This window comes from Danio aesculapii, chromosome 8, assembly GCF_903798145.1.
Source record: "Danio aesculapii chromosome 8, fDanAes4.1, whole genome shotgun sequence".
In the NCBI taxonomy this organism is placed as follows: domain Eukaryota; kingdom Metazoa; phylum Chordata; class Actinopteri; order Cypriniformes; family Danionidae; genus Danio; species Danio aesculapii.
Genome location: NC_079442.1, coordinates 21,594,350 through 21,616,555, shown reverse-complemented (window position 1 = coordinate 21,616,555; position 22,206 = coordinate 21,594,350). Strand labels below are relative to the sequence as shown.

At 34.2% G+C, this 22,206-nt stretch overlaps 1 protein-coding gene across 1 annotated transcript in view; it reads right to left on the bottom strand.

Annotated features, from left to right (window-relative positions):
- ipo11 (importin 11) overlaps positions 1-22,206 on the bottom strand; it is a 311,095-nt gene that overhangs the window by 261,041 nt on the left and 27,848 nt on the right. The window contains exons 4-5 of the mRNA XM_056464319.1: positions 16,620-16,692; positions 11,973-12,176 (exon numbers count right to left, since the gene is read on the bottom strand). Of these exons, the coding sequence (XP_056320294.1) occupies positions 11,973-12,176; positions 16,620-16,692 (277 nt within the window). The remainder of the gene's footprint in view (positions 1-11,972; positions 12,177-16,619; positions 16,693-22,206) is intronic.

Below are 22,206 nucleotides of genomic sequence, written 5' to 3'. Positions count from 1 at the left end.
GGCCGGATGAAAGTGTTCAGCGGGCCACATATGGCCCGCGGGCCGTAGTTTGCCCACCTCTGGTTAAGAACATAATGCGATGTCTGAAGAAGTTATTTTTGGAGGAGAAAAGCAGACATTATCACTGTGATTGCCATGGCTCAGTCCCGCTTGTCACCATGGTACTGTACGAGATACACACACACACACACACACGCGCACACACGCGCACATGCACTAATGAATGTTATGAAAACTAATGTTTGTTGTACAGTTGGCGGTTCACTTCCTTTATGTGGTACGATTGCATTCATACCAGAAGTGAACCAGACCAGAGTTTGCGTGAACCAGACCCCAGACCGTCTCTTTCAGGTGGACTGGGGTACGGTTCACGGGTGCGCAGCCGAGTTCAGAAGACATGTTCACACTAGCTAAACGTACCATACTCTGACGTCAAACAAACCTGGGTGTGGACCAAAAGAGCTAGTGTGAAAGCACCCTAAGAGACATTATAAACATTGAGTTTTAGGATGCACAATTGAACACTGTAATTTACACAGACTGCCTTTAGAGTCATTTCTTTTGACATTTTCAGTTTTTGACAGTGATAACATTACACAATTGTAGCTCCGCCCTCTTTTGAAAAGAGGGCTCGGAGCATTATCTCATTTGAATTTAAAGTGACAGTCATCAAAACGGCAAAATTTCACTCAAGGCCTAAAAGGGGGAGTTTCAAAGAGAGGGTGTAATAGGTCTTAATGCAAAACGCAATCCAAACAATAACAGTAATTTCACTTGATATGGTAAATACAGAAATGTTATGGAGTTATGAAAAATATTAGGAAGTGTGTCAAAATGAAAATTCTGGCTTTAAATTTAAATCAAAATTTATTTGCTTCATATTTTCAGCCTTTTTTCTCATTTGGTCAAAAATAAATAAATAAATAAATAAATAAATAAATAAGTAAATAAATAAATAAATAAATAAATAAATAAATAAAAAAATAAAAAAATAAAAAAATAAATAAATTCGCTGTATTGCTAAAAAATATATGTGCGCAGTAAGCCTGAATTATATCAATGTCTTGATCATCCTATTAGTGTTGCTTTGTAAGAAATGAAAAATCAAAACTAAAAAAAATAATAATAAAAAGGCAAACAAAAAGTGAAACAACAACAAAAAATAAAAGACTAAATAACTAAACCAAATTAACTAAAAAAAAAAGAATTAAAGCAAAACAAACTGCATAACAAAAAGACAGAGCAAAAGACAACGCAAAAAAACAAACGTTAGCAAAGTCTTAAGCAAAAGTACAACAAACAAGACAAAAAGCACAATTGAAATAAAAAATAAACATTAAAACAGATGACAAACACATAATAATATAAAACTAATTAATGGAAAACAAGCAGAACGAAAAGCAAAACAAAGAACAAAACAAAAAGCAAAATAAATGCAAAAATAATTAGTTTTTATGAAATAAAAAAACAAAAGTAATCTCCACTCAACTATAAAAATTAGCTCTGCATTTCACAACTTTTGACTGCTTGTTTGTTACTTCTGTGGCTTTCATGATGCTTGCACTCAGAGACCAATTATATCAACCGCTGTCAGCTGCACACCATACAACTGTACAGCTTTAGACATGTCTTCTCTCTGAAAATGTTCACTCAATAAAACAGAGACGAGCATTTAAGGTTTCGCGCCCGATGTGCGGTCTAAACTTCAATGTCTTTAATCTTCAGGATATTAAAACAGCTATTGTCATTGTGCTGATCTGTCAATGTGGGGAAAAATAAAGTGCACACAAGACTTTTTTGATCTAAAGAGTGTCATAAGAAAACATTTCTCCATGCAGACCTAAAGACTTTTATTGCTCAGTTGTCTATAATCTGTTGTTTAGTCTGGAGTCCAGGTTTGTTTTCAGAAAGTAAACTTACTCTAACAACAATAATAAAATAAAAAATAGATAAAATAAAATTAGAAAATAAAAAAATAGATAAAAATAAAAGAAAAGGCTAAAATAAATGTAATTAAAAATTAAATTACATTGAAAACAAAATAATAAAATTAAAACCAAAAGTAAATAAAAAATAGATAAAAATTAAATAAAAACAAAAAAAATTAATAAACAAATATATAAATAAAATAAAAAGCTAAAATAAATTAAATTAAATAAACAAAACAAAATAATAAAAACAAAAAATAAATAAAAATAAAAACAAAAAACAAATATACAAGTAAAAATGAAAAAAAATATTTATATATATATATATATATATATATATATATATATATATATATATATATATATATATATATATATATATATATATATATATATAAAGTAAAAAGCAAAAATAAATATAATAAAAAAAAGATAAAATTAAAATAAAAATAAAAAGATAAAATAAGTTAAACTAAAAACAAAACAAAATAAAAAGATAAAAGTTTTTAAAAATAAATAAAAATAAAAACCAAAAAATAATGAAAACATATATATATAAAATAATAAAAACTAAATAAAAAAATACAAATGAAAAAAAAAAATTATAAAAATAAAAAAAATTGCTCATTTTTAATGCAAGAGGGCTTTTCTTTCAAGACATTAACATGCTTGTTTCTATAGAAAACCATTGCTGCAGATGACTTTCTTCATCAGCCAAAAAGTGCAAACTAAACATGTTTAGCTACATATGATCTTGAATATGAATGAGTTTGCATGAATATTTCATAATACTTACTTATACTTACTACATACTCTTAAGTTGCACCCTAAAACTAAATTGAACTAAATTACAGTTAACAAAACCACAGATGAAACGAACTAAAACTTGTAGAATATATTCAAATAAGGGAATAAAAGCCCATTTTATAATTGCCTTGTTTAGGTCAATTATACATACAAAAATATTATACGTAATACTGAGAACATTTACTCTGGTAAACATCACTTGGAAAATATTTGAAAAGGAATTAAACTGTACTATATAATCAACTGTGCATCTATCATACATACACAAACATGACAAGCACCAGCATGAGAGAAGCTTGTGTGTTTGTCACCGTAAAGCTGCATCAGTCACACCTTTAAAGGCATCATGTCATGAATTCGAAATGAAGTTGCGGTGCTTCCATAAATGCCACAAACTGTGCATCTGCACTTCTGCTTTGAATTAGTGAGTCACGGATTTCCTTTCCGAAAAAAAACTCAAGGCTAATGTGACGCCGACGGTGAGCCTTATGCCTACACAATAAAATCAGATCCGTTTATGACTGCGACTGATGACTATAGTTCCCATATGGACACTCAATTCAGCCTTGTTAGCCTGCCTACACCCCACTGATCATTAATCTTATTTTATTACAGTGAGCCTGAACAGTGCTTTATGAGTCTGTATGAAAAGTAACCTCTAAAGGTCTTTAAAGTCAAAACAACATGTCAAACAGCACATTCGAAGTGACAGTTTACAAATAAAAGTGGATAGCGTCTTTTATTCATTAGCTGTATGCATGTTTTTTTTCCATAGACATTAAATTAATTACTCTTAGCAGGCAGTAGGTGGTGGCAAGTCCCTGTCTTGAGTGATCATTCAATCACTCATTCAAATGATTCAATCAAAACAGCTGATTCATTTAGAAACAAAGCAAGTAACTGTTCTGACTTCCCCTTTATGCAGGCAACTGCATTCAGTGATCACTGTAGATGAACAACATGAAGAAAAAGACATTTCGACTGATTAAACATGAGGAGAATCGATGCATGACTGCAAAATATGTGAATTTCGTGTGTTTTTACATGTATTTTAATAAGGTTAAAAGTGCATTGTGTAAGTTTGACACCCAGTGGTTGAACTAGGTAGTGCATTTCTGAATCAAAATTAAAATTAATTAATTACTCAATGTTAAATGCTAATAATGTCAGTTTGAATACCGTTTTACGTGACGTTCATTGCCATATACTGAAATCAGCAGCAGATCTTGAATATAAAATAAACGTTTGAAATTGAACTTTAGGACTGTGACTCAAAACCAACACATTCAGCATGTACATTTAATAATGTTAAAGAGGTTTAATATGTATTAATTAGATTATAAACCTTATTGTTTAGTGAGTGAGTGCATTCTGTGCTTCTGAATGGCTTTATTAAAATTTCTGTCATGTTTCGTCTGGTGCAAACAGCCAAATTGCTGCAAATCTCATCACGTAGCATGTTACAAGGTAACCTTCTCAACTAATGTTTACGTGTACAATATTTATATTATTTGCTAATTAATGACGTCATGTGGAACTCTGAATGTGCGTCTCATTTTGGAGTCTGCTACTGTCCACCAGAGGTAATGCTTCGGTCACAGGCGAATGCTTTGAGAGCCTTTCTGAATGAATGAATGAATGAAATACGCAGTTTTCCACCAAAGCAACCCGGGATGCTAAAACATAATTGGCTAAACTGGCATTGGGCAGGTTAAAAGAACCAAAACAAAGACAGACGTTCCGGCAAAAAAGGCCCATTTTCAAAGCAGAATATCTGACTTCAGCATTGTTTTTCAGATAAACGAGAATGTTCACTTGGCATGTTTCTGAATTATCTGCAAACATATTATGGTATTTTTATGCTTTAGAAGAGTCAAAAACGTGCATACGGCACCTTCAAAACATATTTACAGCGCAATGCAAATCGATATAGCCATTATAGGAAATTTCCAGCTGTCAAAAAATATCAGACGAAAATGAAATGTGAGCCGATAAAAGGCTATGCTGAGCCACACTAGCTATGTTTCCATCTAAAGATGCGAATTCAATTTATGCGCAAAACTGGAATATCACATATAAGACGTGCGAATAAAGCAGCGTTTCCATCCAATGAGCCAAAAAGAACAAGATCGTCTCTTCTTGATTAATTGGTGACAAATATCAAAAGTAAAAATAGAATTTACTGCGGTAGAAGAAGCTGCATTAATCTTTTCCTTTTTTGATAGATTACTTGCGCCTCAGAAGACAATGCCGACACGCAGTGAACGCGTGGCATTTGAAGGCATGAGAGGAGATAATTAGTAATATTATAACACTAATACTGAAATGGTTACGGCATTTTAGAATGACCAAAACAACATTTCAGATGTTTTACAATGTGCTCAGCCTGCTGGTTTATCCATTCACACACATTTTTATCATCACATGTAATCCTTTTACAGGTTTGATTATTTTATCATTTTTTATTGTGTCAGAACTTGCTGACAATAAAGGGACAATAAAGTATACAAACAAACAAACAAACACATGATTTCTTATAAAAATAAAAAAAAATAAAAAAATAAAATAAAAAAATAAAATCACATGACCTTTTTAATGCACATACTGGAATTTGTTCAGTAAAAATGTTTCCATCGTAGTTTATGCGCATCTTGTCTTATCGAATAAAAAGTTTATTCTACTCAGTTATGCGCATGTTTTTATGCGCAGTTATTAAATTTATGCACATGTTGGCATTTCCATCAATTGTTTTTTATGCACACAACTAAAATGCGCATAAAAATAGGTGGATGTAAACATAACTACTGATTATCGCAGACTATCATGAATGTGGCATTGTTTTATTGTTGTAAAGCACTTACGGCAACCTTTTGGTTGTAGTTAGGTGTTATATATGATTGATTGCTTGATTGATTGCTTGATTGATTGATTGATTGATTGATTGATTGATTGATTGATTGATTGATTGATTGATTGATTGATTGATTGATTGATTGAGGGCTTTTGAAAACAGATTTCAAAGTACAAAGTTTTGAAACTGCATCATTATCATTATTGTGTAAGGTACAGAAAGGGCTGCATGATAGTGGAAAATTTTTACATTGCTATATCTTTTTTTTTCTCTGCAATACATATTGCAATATAAATACAATTTCACCAGATGACTTGAATAGCTCTATTTGGAAAAAAAATTACATTGGTTTAATTGGGATTATTGTGTAGGGGAGTGAAATATAAATATCTTCATGTAATTTATTATATACATATAATAAACAAACTACAGTCATAAATAAAAACAATGGAGCAAACAATAAAGTAAAATAAACTGTTTTTTCTGGTTTTCTTGAGAGAGTCGAACAGTATTTTGGTTCAGGTACAGAAATTGAATAATCAAATGCAAAATAACACAGCAAAGTCTTCATCATATAAGTAATACAACACAAATAATCTTTATTAAACTTCTTAATGCACATCTAAAATGCTCTAAACTTTCTTAAAATGTTCATAGTCAAAAGCATTAAAACACATGCAGATGATAAACTTTCACTCTATTTTGGTTCAATTCTGCAGTGGCTAAACATCTTGTGTGTTTTGACCTGTGGTTTTTGGTCATCTATAATCCCAACTCAACATTACATATCCTTTTGCATATCCATACTCAAACGATATATTGTGCAGCCCTACTTACAGACGCATGAATTTATAAAAATAGCAATGTCATCTGCATAATGAAGCATTTAATTTAATATGCATAATTAAGAGTTGTTATTCACTTTAATTTATCCATAATTCCTTAAAATAGAACTGTTTTTTTTTTATTTCATTGTTGCATAATTGATCCCTTTTTAAGTGCATGACCTGACATGTTGCTTCAGAGTTTTTGGTTATCTGTCTTTGCAAAGCCTTGAAATTATTTGTCAATTAGTGTTTTTAGTACGTGTTTCTAGACTTTTTCTCAAATTAACTAAACCGGTTCATTATATTACGTATTATATTGTTCAGCATTATTATTTATTATTAGGCATGGGATGATAACCGTTTTTAAGGTATACCGCTGTTTGGAAAAGTCAAGGTTTTAAAACTGCCAAAATTTTCCAATACCGCCAATACAGTTCCTATGGTACATCTAAGACTTTTTTTTCCCCTTTTTGTTGTTTTTTTTAGTACAACAGTATCTCCAGCAGAAAAGATATCTAAAGATGCCATTTTAAATGGTAAAGAAACTGTTTTTGAACTAGTTCAGCACTTTGCAGCCAGAATTGATCTCTATGGCGTTATTTTAATGACAAATGTTCAATGACAAAAAGCGTGCGAATCTCTTTGCTTGCATGCCGATTTCCTCTGTTCGTGCACAATACTTATTGCACATTCTCAAATATACGTCGCTGATTTATTTTCACTTTTTTTAGAAAAAGTGACTATTGGTTTTAGGCAACGTGTGTTTTAATTTCAGCTGTTCAACGTTGATGTTCAATAAATAATCATAAATTGTAGATAGTGCAAGTTTCCTTCAATTAACTTGAAAAGAAGTAATGCACTCTTCATTCAAAAAGCTCTCATAATATGAGCATATTTAGTAAACTTGTTGGTAAACGGGGGCAAAAAAACAATAAATAAAATAAAATAAAATAAAATAATAAAATAGAATAGAATAAAATAATAAAATAGAATAGAATAAAATAATAAAATAAAATAGAATAAAATAATAAAATAAAATAGAATAAAATAAAATAAAATAAAATAAAATAAAATAAAATAAAATAAAATAAAATAAAATAAAATAAAATAAAATAGAATAAAATAATAAAATAAAATATAATAAAATAATAAAATAAAATAGAATAAAATAAAATAAAATAAAAATAAATAAATAAATAAATAAATAAAATAATAGAAAAAAATAATAAAATAGAATGAAATAATAAAATAAAATAAATAAATAAAATAATAGAATAAAATAATAAAATAAAATAAATAAATAAATAAATAAATAAAATAATAGAATAAAATAAAACAGAATAAAATAATTAAATAGAATAAAATAAAATAAATAAATAAAATAAAGATTTTGATTTTAGTCCAAATCGCCCAGCCCTAGTATGGATGGAGCTTGGTTGTAGTATGGATGCCATTTTATCATCATCACATGACCTACCCGCTTCACTCCCATTGAGTAATTCTTGCAGTGCAATATTGGATAGCATAGGATGTGCACTTCGGAATCTCACCGGAAGTAGTAGGTCATTTAGATACTTCTCACGTACTGTTTTTCAAATTCTATGAATTCAGACATACCACTCGGCTCGCATACTGTGATTTCGGACACACAGCCATTGCGTTCAAAGCTGAATTTTTTTTTTTTTTTTAACCCAGACATTTTAAAAGAATATATTTTAGAGTAGTAACCACAATACCGTGAAACCGTGATATTTTTATCCAAGATTATCATACCATTGGAATCATATACCGGCCCATGCCTATTTATTATAACATAGCGTTCAGTTTTTTTAGTAACTCACTTTAAACTCCAAATACTGTAGATGAAAAACAAAATTACCAAGCGTTTTCCTTCAATGAGGTGCATGCTTTAACGTGTTCATGGGGAACTTTTGTGGAAACCTTCAGCTTAATAACAAAATTATTTATAAGATAAAGTTCTGATTGATTTGTTACAGGTTTAAAAAAACTAAATGTAATTTTGGTATCGCTGTTCTGTGGAAGCTCTTCACTGTCAGCTGGCTGTAGAGTTAAAAAAAAGGAAATTTCAGGGGTCAAATGAAAACGATTTCTAGGTGGAGAAGAAAGGATCTGCATTAACATGACCAAATGCTGGTGATAAATCACTTGTCAAAATCACGAGTCTCCCTGCAACTGGGAAAGTACAGGTGTCTTATCTCTGCAGTTCTAGCAGCTAGTCTGAACATCAGTAAAACGTAGAGCAGAGGAAAAATGCGATGCAGCTCCAAGTCAAAACATCTGCTGATATTTTACACAGGAGTGCTCATGCATCTCCCAGGATGCTCAGTCAAGTGGGGCAGAGGCTGTGTGTGTGCGTGTGTGCATGTCTGTGTGTGTGTGCATGTGCAAAGCTTAACAGTGCCTCCTAGAGGTTTAGGCTTGTGGCCTCATGGAGAATGACAGCACGTCACTCAAAGATGCTCTCTAGTCATAGAAGGTGGGGAAAATAGAGGAGAAGTAATAAAATGGCAAGGAAAGCATCTGTGTGGAATAAAAGCAACATAATATCTGAATGTCACGCTAAGATTGCTTGCTCAAAAATATACAATGTGAATGATTTTTTTTCAGTTTTTATCAGCCCTAAATAAGAATTAACATTGTTACTATTATTCTTTGTTTGGTACATATGTTAAAATGTTAAAAAATAAATCACTATGCAAATTTCATTTAATTACTAATATCAAAAATTCAATAAAATTGGAATTCTCCACAACATAGGTTGGCCAATCACAATATTTATAATATTTTAGCCTCTAAACTGTATATTTTTATATTAGAAAGCTATAATTTTTGACTCTCTAGGAAGATCTTCATTCCGATTGGTCAATTGGCCAAGGTGGTCCCTCATTATATAATGAAGACTTGATCCAGATTGTATTCTGTTCCCCTTTTTTTTATTGTGTTAACTTTCCATTATGCTGTATTAAGAAATTATAGCAAATTCTCTTCAGATCTGCATCAGTATCTGCTTACAAGCTACGCCACAACCGCTTCTCATTCAGACGTCAGCCGACAACCGTTGCTCACTCTAACTCTCTCCAACGAAGAATTCTCTATTCATTGATGGTTTCTCAATCCAACAACAGTTTTTGGTGCTGTTGCCTCCTTTCAACAACTTTAACTCTGGTAAATCTGTTTCAAATCGTTTACTGAATGTGGAGGGGCTCTGGATCCCTCTCTGTTGCTGTCTCGTCTCTTTCTCCATCATCTTTCATTTAACATTCTCAACTGTAACTTTCCCAACCGTAACTTTTCCAATCATAACTCCTCTCTTAACCAAATATGGTGCGTTGCTGGAGTTCCACTCACTCTGCTGTTTACTCTTAAGGCTGGTTTATACTTCTGCGTTAAGTGATCGGCATGACTCATGGCACCTGCCTTGCTCATAGCCATGCGTTTATACTTCTGCACGCTGTTTGTGTTGCTCTGCAATAACACTTCCGACAGGCTAGCTGGCAACAGGTGTTTATGATCCTCTGTGTCGAGTTTCTTCGCTGGTGTTTTGTTTTTTTCTGAACCCTACCTTACTGTACAAGTAGCTAAAACTCGCTTATTCAGAGGCAGGAACTGGCAGACATGCAACAACTTTAATCAAAAACCAAAAGTTTCCATGTGGAGCTCCTTCACAGGACTCGACACTTGTAAACACTTGCTACATCGGGCTCGCGGCTATCAGTACCGCCCACACGTCACATCGACCAAGTCAACCAATCACAGAGCTTGCCCTACATGTCGTTGCGACGTGTAGTCACATTTTTCAAGAGGTGGGTGTCAGCGTCGGCTTCAGCCACGGGCTATGCGACCGCGTGAAAGCTGCAATGGACCATCCACGTGCACTTGACGCAAAAGTATAAGTAAGTCTTTAATGGGCCCATGATTTTAATACATAATATGATTCAATTCCTTGCTTTATTTCTCTTTTTTTCACATCACTTTCTATTAGGCCACGATTCCACTGCCAGTTAAATGTGATCCAACTCAGATTTTTCGCTTATAAGTGATACAGATCGAATAGTTTCCTTAACAGTGTAAACACGAAAAAACGCATGCAATCATGTAAACAGGCAGATCGGATTTATTGAGTTGTTCATTCTGTTGTGTATGTCATTAAACTTGCGACAATGTGGTACTTCTCCATGGTTAAATGATGTAGATGGAAGAGCATGTGTGTGCTTATCCTAAAATTATAAACCTACTGCTCCTCATTAAAGCCTGCCAGTTTGCTACGACCAGACCTGGGTTCTCTTGTACCCACAAATTCCTCTGATTGGTGGAGGACACCATATATAAAACCCATAGGCGCAAGCTGCAATGACTGCCCTTTACCTCCCCCTCAAAATTATTTTAAAGTTGGGCGAACTTCGCATATTTCGCAGAGCTAAAAGGAAGACAATTTCTTCCATCGTGGCTAGTTTGGTGCAGATGCTACAACCCGGCTTTACGCATGCACGACATCGTGAATTGCATGGCAAGTGTAAACATATGAATTGGATATGGGTCACAGATAAAAGAACGTGTAAACAGACAGGCAAAAAAAAATCTGATATAAACAACAAATCGGAATTGGACATCAAGACCTAACAGTGTAAATGAGGCCTAAGCAGCCTAGGTTATCTGGGTTACACTTGCTTCTGATTGGTCAGCCACATTCTGCTCCCAAATACAGTATGTTAGCATTTCCACAACATTACAAGTAATGCTTGATTCTAATATGTCAATAGCATTAGGAGTCCATCTATTTTGAAAGGTTTACATTTTTATGACACCTCACAATACTTGCTTCTAGTCAGCCAATTGCTTTCTGTTCTAATATATTTTAGGTTTCAAATAATATTGTTTAAATTTAGTCAAAGGACGGTACAGTGAATCAGTGGCACTGTCGCCTCACAGCAAGAAGGTCACTAGTTCAAGTCCAAGCTGGGCCAGTTTGCAATTCTGTGTGGAGTTTGTATGTTCTCCCCGTGTTTGCGGTCATTTCCTCTGGTTGCTGGAGTTTCCCCAACAGTCCAAAGACTTGCTGAATAAGTTAAGTGGGTAAATTAAATTGGCTGTAGTGTATGAGCATGTGTGTGAATGTGAGAGTATATGGGGGTTTCCCAGTACTTCCCAGTGGAAGGGCATCCGGTGTGTAAAACATATGCTAGAAAATTTGCCAGTTCATTCTGCTTTGGCGACCCCTGATAAACAAGGGACTGAGCCAAAGGAAAATGAATGAATGAATGAATGAATGAATGAATGAAATTTAGCCAATCACATTCTGTTGCAATTTCCACAACATTTTTTGATTCCATATTTCATATTCTTCTTTAAACTTCACATATTTCAACTCTTCCCCAGGAAATCTAACTCCTACTTTGTATCAGTTTCATGTCTCTTTTCTCACATTATAAACCAATTTGCACATGAATCAATATTCCACTGGCTATCATCCCTACACAAATATACCCCATGCAAGATTTAAAACTCGCAGAGATGAATGCTGAGCTGAAAATGACTCACGTCCTGAAAGAGTCTCCTGTCAGTGGCGAGGCGTTTGGACGCCAGGGTTTTGGTGACGTGATAAAAGGTGAGCAGGGCTCGGTGCTGCTGCAGACTGTCCTGAACCTTCACAGACTCCAGTAGAATAGGGATCAGCTCGGGCCACTGCCGAGGACAGTCCAGACGTGCCACTTTAGCGATCAGCACAGCTATCTGTGTGGCGATCTGCATTCAAAAAAAAAAAAGTTTAGAGGGATTTCAAGGACCCAACAGCTAGCGGAATTCATAGCAACCATGACTGGTGGCCATTTAGATCTTTCAAAACATGTCTTAAATGGTTATGAGATTTTAATTAACCATTTAATTAGTTTAATGAATTCACAATCTATAAACGCAGAAGTGTTAACACCATTAAAGCGGCAATTAAAGTAGTGAACTGCTCTTCTGTTGTAATGAAGAAAGAGATTTGGCTAGCATATTTAACCAATCTCCTCTGTGTCTTTTGTACAATACAGCACGTATTCGGCTAGCCAAATTAACATAAATCTTCGATTGCTAGCAGTGCGAGTACCAAAAACTGTTGTAACTGTGCACAGCAAGACCATCGTAAAGGGGGTGACACACCGGATGCACTGCGCCATGCATTTTAGAATTGAAAACATAGGTTTATATTAGGGTACACACACCGGTGCCGCAAGTCAGCGGCAGTTCTTGGTCCCCAGCTTTGACTCAGGACAATGTTCATATTTCTGCCCCACCATCTAAATAATTAAATTATAGCATGCGAATGTGTTACTTCCAACGGTCATGTGCGCGGCGCATCAGGTGTGCGACCCCCTTAAGGACGGAGTCTGCTTTAGCTTCGTGGATCAGTGACTGCAAGAAAAAAAAACATTACACTGGATGCCAACATTATCCACACTAAAGCTAAAAAGCCTTATGATCCTTTCGCTGCCATAAATGAATGTTTGCGCCAGAATGTTTGGTTTCATTCTATAATACTGGCCTTTTTACTATAAGAGTTTGACCTTTGAGTGTTTAAACAAGAGAGAAAAGTGTGAAAATGTTAATGCCTGCCTGAGAAGTGTAGAAAGTGTGTAGTGAGGGATTTTACAGCCTTAAAACATCTACAATAATTATACAAAATAAAAGCTGACTACTGCAGAGATTATTTTTAGAGCGTAATTTCCACGAATAACAAGGGACAACTGTATTGACATTTACACTTGTAAGCAAATTCAATTAATTCATATTTTATACAAGTTTGATTAATATTAGGGGTGTACAATATTTATCACCTGCGATAATAAAGTAATTGTTATTTTAACAATTTAAAAGCTAACATCCTCTAGTACGACACTCATTCAGAAAAAAACAAAAACTAAATAAAAACAACAATGCTTATTACCCATTAGATTACTGTAAAAATGACCATATTACAAAAAAAGTTTAAAATTTGTATATATATATTTTGTTTTAAGATATGGCATAGTTTACAGTTTTATTACACAAGCAAGATATTTTTTTCCTGAATAAAACTGTTTTGAATGAGTCCATGAACCATTTGAGGCGGAGCTGCAAACGAGGCTGTCAGGTCGGACACCCTGGGGCTCATATTTTACTGCATGATGACAAATCACAGTGGAAATTTCACCGAAAAAGCAAGATATATAATTGTTGCTTTTAAATTTATTTACATTTTTTGAAACGGCTTGACAGGAGAAAACTATTTTATGAATGTATAAATTATTTTAGAATTATTTTATAAAATAATTATTCATCTCAATTTGTTAAGTGGCATGATAAATGATGTTGACATTTTATTACAAGTTTTTAAGGCTCTTGAGTTGTTATTTGGTTATTCACTAAACATACATAACTTAAAACATATATGGAGCTGTATACAGTAAAGGGTCTGTATGAAAATGTCAAAAATAATCCTATGCAAACAATCTAGCCTTTTTATGCTAATTATTTAACCAAAAAGATGATTTGGCCTACTGCAGTAAAATAGTTGAAGTCTTTTAATAAGCATGACATGTACAAGATAGATAGAGATGGCATAAAAAGCTAATCGTTTGGGTGTTTGTGAGACGGAAGTTGTTCAATAATAAACGCAAAACGCACGTGGTTGTTGTCATGCAGGGAATCCAGCCAATCGTGTAATATCGGTGTCGTCATTGTAGCAGCATATAGTCACGTGCCGTCGGCACATTGTCAAGCCGAACAAAATTTCTAACCAGCATGCGCTGCTTTAATACAGATTTCGATCGATCTGCGCAGCGCTGCGCTGCATGAAGTTGAACGCACCTAATAGCTTTTTTCAAAAGGCACCTGCCATATTATATTTGAGTGAACTGTTGAATCATTCATTCCAACTGTGACATAAGAAACAGTCATTTAAACGAACTTGACATATTTTTAAATAGACTGCAGCAAATTTAATTGTCAGAACCTTATAGCAAATTACTATTTTGTTGTATGTTCTCCAATGAGAGTGAATCATTATCTAAATTTAATAAAAATACTCAAATGAATTAATACAAACAATACCTTCATGGTTAGCTAATGGTTTGTAGCAGAGAGATCGTCTACAGAAAATCATGCATACAGTATTTGATGCACAGCTTTGTGTGTGTGTGTGTGTGCGGGTGTATGCGTGCGTGCATTTCTTTTTTTTTTCTTCGTTTTTGTTTGTTTGTTTTTTAGTTTTTTTAATCTGTTCTGATTATCTTAAGATCAATGCAAATGAGATGGCAATATTCAAAGATTAAAATTGCAAATTAGACTAAAGTTCCAAAATACTCCATTCCAGTGATCCATTTTGTAATAATATGAATAATTAGGGGTGCATTCTGTGCATATGAAATGTTATACATTTATGCAGCTATTTAAAGCCTATTACTATTATGTGTGTGTTTCTGGGAATTGCATCCATGCGCTTGTTGAATTTAACGAAAGGATTTAACATAAAATATTTGCAAATCATTTCAATGTGTGTTCTACATCTTATTTGAATGCATTTATTTATTTATTTTCACTTTCGTGCATGTTTCTGCTTTAATATGGAAATAACAGGGCAGAGTTTGTGTACTACTTCATTCAGTAACGTATTGAAGCATGTAGTTATTTGTTCAGTGTCAGCCATGGTCTATAATAAGAAACCTCATTTAAGCATACGATTAATTTTCATGTGTATGTGACGTTATTCCACAACAAGAATTGAGTGCAGTCGTTAGCCAATAATGAAACAAAAGTGTGTAATACAAACCCATCCAGAATCCCTGATGAAGACAGAAACGATGTAACGAATGAGAAAATCGTTATAATGAATGACTGCTCGAAAAACAAACTTCGCTATTTTTTTAACTTGACAATATAATTGCTAGTTTTATCATCCATGCTCCATCAAAATCAACGTCCACCAATAATCAAAATATTACATTCTCCCTATTAATCCATCACTATCAGAGTCACCAGTTAAAATGCATCAATTTAATACATTTTTATGATAGAAAAAAGCAGAAGCTTATTTAGGGCATATACAGGAATCAGAGAATTAAATTGAATATATATTTAGACTTTTAAAGACTCGTTCAATTCATTTTAAGACCTCATCACCAGTTAGATTTAAGCTTGTAACATTGGCGACATTTGACTGTAATTTAACCTGATTACTACCTGACTACCCTGATCCTGTAATTATATCTGATGTTTCTGAAAGGTTCATAAGAAAGAGAATTACAAAACAATTATTAGACAGGTAAAAAACCTGTTTTAGATTATTTTAGAATTCTAGAAACCAGAGGAAAGAATAAATGAGATGAGCATTTGACAAAACTGAAAGTGATTGAAAACAAAATCTGAAGTGATTAATATTAGAGGCAACAATTGCACTTTTATCATGACCCATGCAAAGATTCAACATATATTAGTGTGGTGAGTTTAAAGGGTCACGAAACACTAAAACACATTTTTTGAGAATACTTATTCACTCTCTTCCAGTAGGGGGCGCCTTCAGAGCAGACGGCATAACTGTGTTTCCTTGGTTACTGCGTAAGCAAAGCAGTGTGGTGCCAAATATAGCAGGATTTGGTCGATTTCATAAACTACATAGCATCCCAATATTGAAATATTACATTCAGGCAAACTTTTTTAAATAATGTATAATCAAAAATCATAAACAAATAACTTGTAAAAAGCATTTAAGACTTTTAAAATCCTTTAAGGGCCTTAAATTTCTATAAATTGATTTATCAACTTTTAATACCCATCAAAGCACAGCAAACACTATGCGATTCTAATCTAAGTATGCAACTGCTTTTTATTGCAAAGATCTTTTCTTATAGTGATTCAGGCTTTATTCAAACTCAAAGGTCGAATTAAAGCACTAAATGAAACTGCCTAAAAAAAGAAATGGATGTCTCCAGAATTGCTCGACAACACATTACGCCACAGACTTTAAGTGCTTCTCATTTCCAAGCTCATTGATCTTTCACTAGAATCACATATCAGACTCCAAAGAGTTTAAAGGTGCTCGATTACGTCTACTGATCATAAACAGTACAGGTAGAAAATATAGTCAGTGAATGAACCGCATTTCTCATGTTCCAAGTGTGCATGTGTGTGCATGTGTGTGTGTGTTTAAGTTTATAAATGCCCACTAACCTGGTTGACCGGCTCATTAAAATTAGTGATGAGGCCTGCGCGGAGGGATGACTTCTCTTCTTCTGAGAGAGCGCTTGAGAGGAAGAGAAAAACACAGATTGTTAGAGGAAAAATGTAGCTTGTAAACAAGCATAAATAAAGTGCCTCTGAAATACAAGGCAAACAATGATCCACAGAAGTTTTTTGGACAATTAATTATTATTAGAATAGAAAATAACATTTATATTAGTACTTACTTTTTATATAATATATAATACAGAAAAAATGCCAATACAAGCATCATTGATTTTTAAGAAAGATGAACATAAACATCAAGCAAAATGCTTCACAATTATAAAACGACAAAGTCTGAGAGAAAACAAGAAAAAACATTTCATTTAAGTATAAGAAAATAACATTAAATTAATCAAAAGTTATGAAAACTACAAGAACGGCTTTATATATATTTTTTTACTCTCGATTAATCAAAAAATCCCAACTCAACTCAAATGTATTTATTAATATTTATGTATTTGTTTATATGAATATTTATATTTAAATAATAATTACATATAAATGTAGAAAAATATTAATGCAAGCATCATTGATTTTTAAGAAAGATAAACAAACATCAAGCAAATATATATATATATATATATATATATATATATATATATATATATATATATATATATATATATATATATATATATATATATATATATATATATATATATATATATTTTGCTCCCTATTAATCAAATAATCATAATGCTGAGTTCACACCAGATGCGGAACGATCAAATAAATCACGCTATTCGCGTGTAAATAGACACGTGAATATTTTAATTTACTTCACAATAGACACGGATTCGCATGTCTATTGTGCTTCATTGCTAAATGGCTAACATGGATTTTATTGAGATAGTAGCTGTTTTTTAATCCGCTTTCGGAACGCTGTAAAACAGCGTAGGTTTGTTCGGCGGCGTGTCTGAGTTAGGGTTGGGCGATGTCGACCAATTTGGCATAGTACGATGTCTAATGTGAAACATTGCGATGGACGATGACATTGTCATCATAGGTGGCTGTGAATGAATTATTTATGAATAATCAATTAATAACAAATAAATTATTTGTAGCCTACCATTTCAACTACTTCACCCGCATGGTCTTTGTTTTACCCTTAACCAAATCATAAATAAAGATAAGTTACACACAAATTACCATATGTCAATCACTTTTTCCACGGGACTCTGGCATGAATAGGCAGAGTGATCTGTGTCGTTATAATGGCATTGACAGACTTGGTTGGTAAAAAAGGTGCACAACCAACAGCACTTAAGGTTTTCGCTAAAATGACTAAGTACAAGCGTGAAAGCGAAAGATTGAAGCAGAGTACTGATGCTGTGACATGTTACCTGATAGATGCAAAAGACAGAAGAGTCGTTAGATAGAGACAAGATTAATTAAATATCATGTTTAACAACTATAGTGAGACGCCACCCAGAGGTACATTCTCGATAAGCTGTCCGACGTGCACTGCTCTCTGGGGTTTAGTGCTCAAAGTACCCGCTGACTGCTGGAGCTCAGACGCGCGTGGAGTGTGTGGTCACGTGATGTGCGTTTTCAGCAGGATAGTGTGGAAGAAGCGCTTTTCAGAAATTCTAGATGAAACGCCAGTGTGGCCGTGGATCATTTTCATTCTAAAATGCCAATTTATCACTAAGACATAATAGTGTAAATTGGGCCTAAGTGTGCATCTTTCGCGAGTGGGTTGCTGCTGCAACGGGGGCAGGGCAGAGGATCGCAATGCCGGCTCAGCATAGTGATGTCTCTCGGCCATCGGTGATGGACGATGGCATCGTCTATTGACCCAACCCTAGCTTGAGTCCACTAGACCCTTTCTGAGGTGCACCTAGCTCTGCGAGTTCCAAAACTCCTCTAGAAACTATCCATGGATGAATGAAGCTTTCAGCTGTGCTTCCGACTGAGCCGAGCCCAGTTTGATGAGCTGTTGCCCAGTCTCGGCAGGAGGATTTCCCCTCGGGACACCAACAACAGGCACTATATCATAATCAAGCTCCTACAAGAGCAAGTTCATGATTGGTTAACGCGGCGAGAATGTCTGTTGAAGTTATTTTCAATCCGAGTGATGCATGTAAAATGTGCGTTAAGCTTATCAAAAGTGCAAAACGCACAACTTGTGCCGCTTTTCTCGTGCAAATTGCATCATTCACGCATCCTCATTCGCGCAAATCACGCCGCAGGATGTCCATTTGCATCTTTGCATTGACTTAACATGTAAATCACTAGCTTCATCTGCATCTGTTATCACCATAACAACTCATATTTATTTATTAGTATTTATTATTTAAGTATTAAACTTTTTCCTCAAAACTATTATGCAGCAAAAACGGTTCATAAAAGCATTCATATCTATCACAATTTCTTAAGCACAATATCATCCCATTAGAATAATTTCAGAAGGATCAAGTAAGCATAGGATTTCCTTAAATGTCAAATATTTTTAAAATGTAAAATATGTATCTTTGTCAAACTATAAATGTCTTCATATTCACACTAGAGCACTGCAAACATTCATTCATTCACTTTCTTTTTGGCTTAGTCCCTTTATTAATCCGGGGTTGCCACAGTGGAATGAACCACCAACTTATCCAGCATGTTTTTATGCAGCGGATGCCCTTCCAGCCGCAACCCATCTCTGGGAAACATCCACACACACTCATACACTACGGACAATTTAGCCTACCCAATTCACCTATACCGCATGTCTTTTGGACTGTGGGGGAAACCACAGCACCCGGAGGAAACCCACGCGAACGCAGGGAGAACATGCAAACTCCACACAGAAACATCAACTGACCCAGCCAAGGCTCGAACCAGCGACCTTCTTGCTGTGAGGCAACAGCACTACCTACTGCGCCACTGCAAACATGAATAATATAATATAATATAATATAATATAATATAATATAATATAATATAATATAATATAATATAATATAATATAATATAATATAATATAATATAATATAATATAATATTATTATAGGTTTTAGTTTTTTGCCTTTGTGTAATAGCATTTTTTTGGTCATTAGGCATGTTAATCTTTGAATGGCATTTGTTTAAGAGCTTAAATGTCCTTTACTAGAAAGTGACACTTCGCAGTTATCACGGTCATCTCGTGTAATTAGATCAAATAACTGCAACCAGACAATCAATCAATGATTGCACCAGCCTAAGAACGACGACATTATACAAATAGCTTGTTCTGAGCTAAGCTTGTAGAGAGAAAAAATAAATAAATCACATCCTTTAAAATCGAAATCTCCAGCAGGTTGCTCGCTAACCCGTATTTGACTGAAGTTTCTGTAAATTACAGCCTTAAACTAATTAAATGTTCTCTGGAGGCCACAGGTGACAGAAGCACTAAAGCAAGTCTGTCACCTCTCAGGGCTGGAGGATAAAACCGCAAAACCACAACACAAAGAGGCTTTCAAACCTGCAGTTGCCACTTAGTACCAAGACCGTCTCTCCTGATTGAGTATTATATTGAGATTCTATTTCTCATCCTTCACACTGATGCTTTTTATATAACTAAGCATGAATTTCCAACAATTCAATTAATGAAGTGAATGGTAAAAGAAATCCCAGCTATGTAACATATAGGGCTCTATTTTAACAATCTAAGAGCATGATCTAAAGCACACACTGCAGGTGCACTTGGGGTATGTCTGAATGCTATGGGTGTGTTTTGTGCATAATGTGCATTAAACCAATCACAGTTTCATCCACCATTTCCTTTAAGAGTAAGTTGTGGTTGCACCATGGTGTATTTGCTATTGACATGGAGTACTTTGTAAGTGGAAAACTGAACGGCTCACTAGCAATGCCTCAAATCAGCACATGTGCTAAAACGAGCAAGCAGACAAACTACGGAATAAGATGGATTCCACTTAAGCCCCCTGAGGTGAACAAGATGTGGGAGGTGGGATAATTTATTATAACAGTAGGAACTTCTATATTCAAGTAAGCAATAATACTATTTTATTTTGTGATCATTTAATTATTCATATTTAAAGATGCTTGTGTGTTGCTGCGCATCCCTGTGTGTGTAATAAGTCTGTAGAATAGACTTATCACCCACACAGTCTATCTATAGAAATAAATCTCTAACGCACTCTTCAAACAACAACAAAACAATTCAGTTGCCTCAAAATGGCAACCCACCAACAATGCACCTTAACACACCTCTTTTTTCGACCAGCATGCACATGGGCACACGAATGAGTGCAAAGGCATTTGCTATTTAAACAATGTGGTCCAGGATGTGAAAATGATACCTGTGCTGAACTGAAACTAGCAAAAATGGACTTGCATTGTGCCTGCCTCAGGTGTATAATAGGCCCCTTAAGGGGGGTCACACACCGGATCACCTGCTCCACGCAATGTCATGCATTTTAGAATTGTAACCATGGATATCTATCAGGGCACGCACATCTGCGCAAGTCGACAGCTGTCTGCAGCACCCAGCTACAACTCAGGACACTCTGCATATTTTCATATTAAATAACATGCGAATGTACGCATCTGGTGTGCAGTACTTGCAACTGTCATGTGGCTGCACTGCACATCCAGTGTGTGACCCCTTTTAGTCTCTTTCATTTCAAACATTTAGACCCATTAACTATTGTGATCATTATGTATTTATTTGTATATAATACACTATATTGCTGTACTGTGAATATGAATTAAACTGAAAATGTATTTTCTCCATTTTGAGGTCACTGCCTAGTCCTATTTGAAGTTATCTTAATCCCAGCTGTAGTTCTCTAATTGTGATCACGGTTCTTTTTATTTTAAACAAAATAAAAGGGTTTTGCTTATGTGCTTTGGTTGTTTTGTAAAACAAAATTATGTGTATATAAATGGTTCTCCAATGTGGATGACTACTGCCCATTGTGAGGTTGTTGAGATTAATTAAATAAGCCCTTCTAAATAAATATACCACAAATGTAACTTTTAAATGTGCTGTAAAAAAAAACATTGAAGATGAACATGCACAACAATCTTACTACCTGACAGAAATCACTGAAATAGTTGCACTAAGAAACAACACTTCAGCACAAACAGCACATCGCCTAAGGCTCGGTAAACACACACACTATAAAAAGATCCAAACACTGGCCATGAATGTTAGTCAACAGATTAACCCATGGGCCAGAATAAATGCCTGGCTGAACAATTGAAAATAGGAATATTTGTGAAACCTTTTTGGAAAGTCATAGCCTCTCTTTACAGTATTAAGAGATGATAAGGTAAAGCAAGGTATAAAAAGAGTCTAAAATAAGCTTGTCCATTTTCAGCTGCAGTCAAAAACATTCCTAAGCATTATGGAGCATGTTGTGATTATTGTAAGTCTATTCAATGACAAAAAAAAACCTATTTGACAAAAAAAAAAAAAAAAGTACAAATACAAAAAATGCATCTTAATTGAAATATTTTGATAGTACCCAGATTATGCTATTTTAAAGGTTCCTCATTTTGTTTTGGTGGTCTCCAACAACAGGTTTATATGCATGTAACC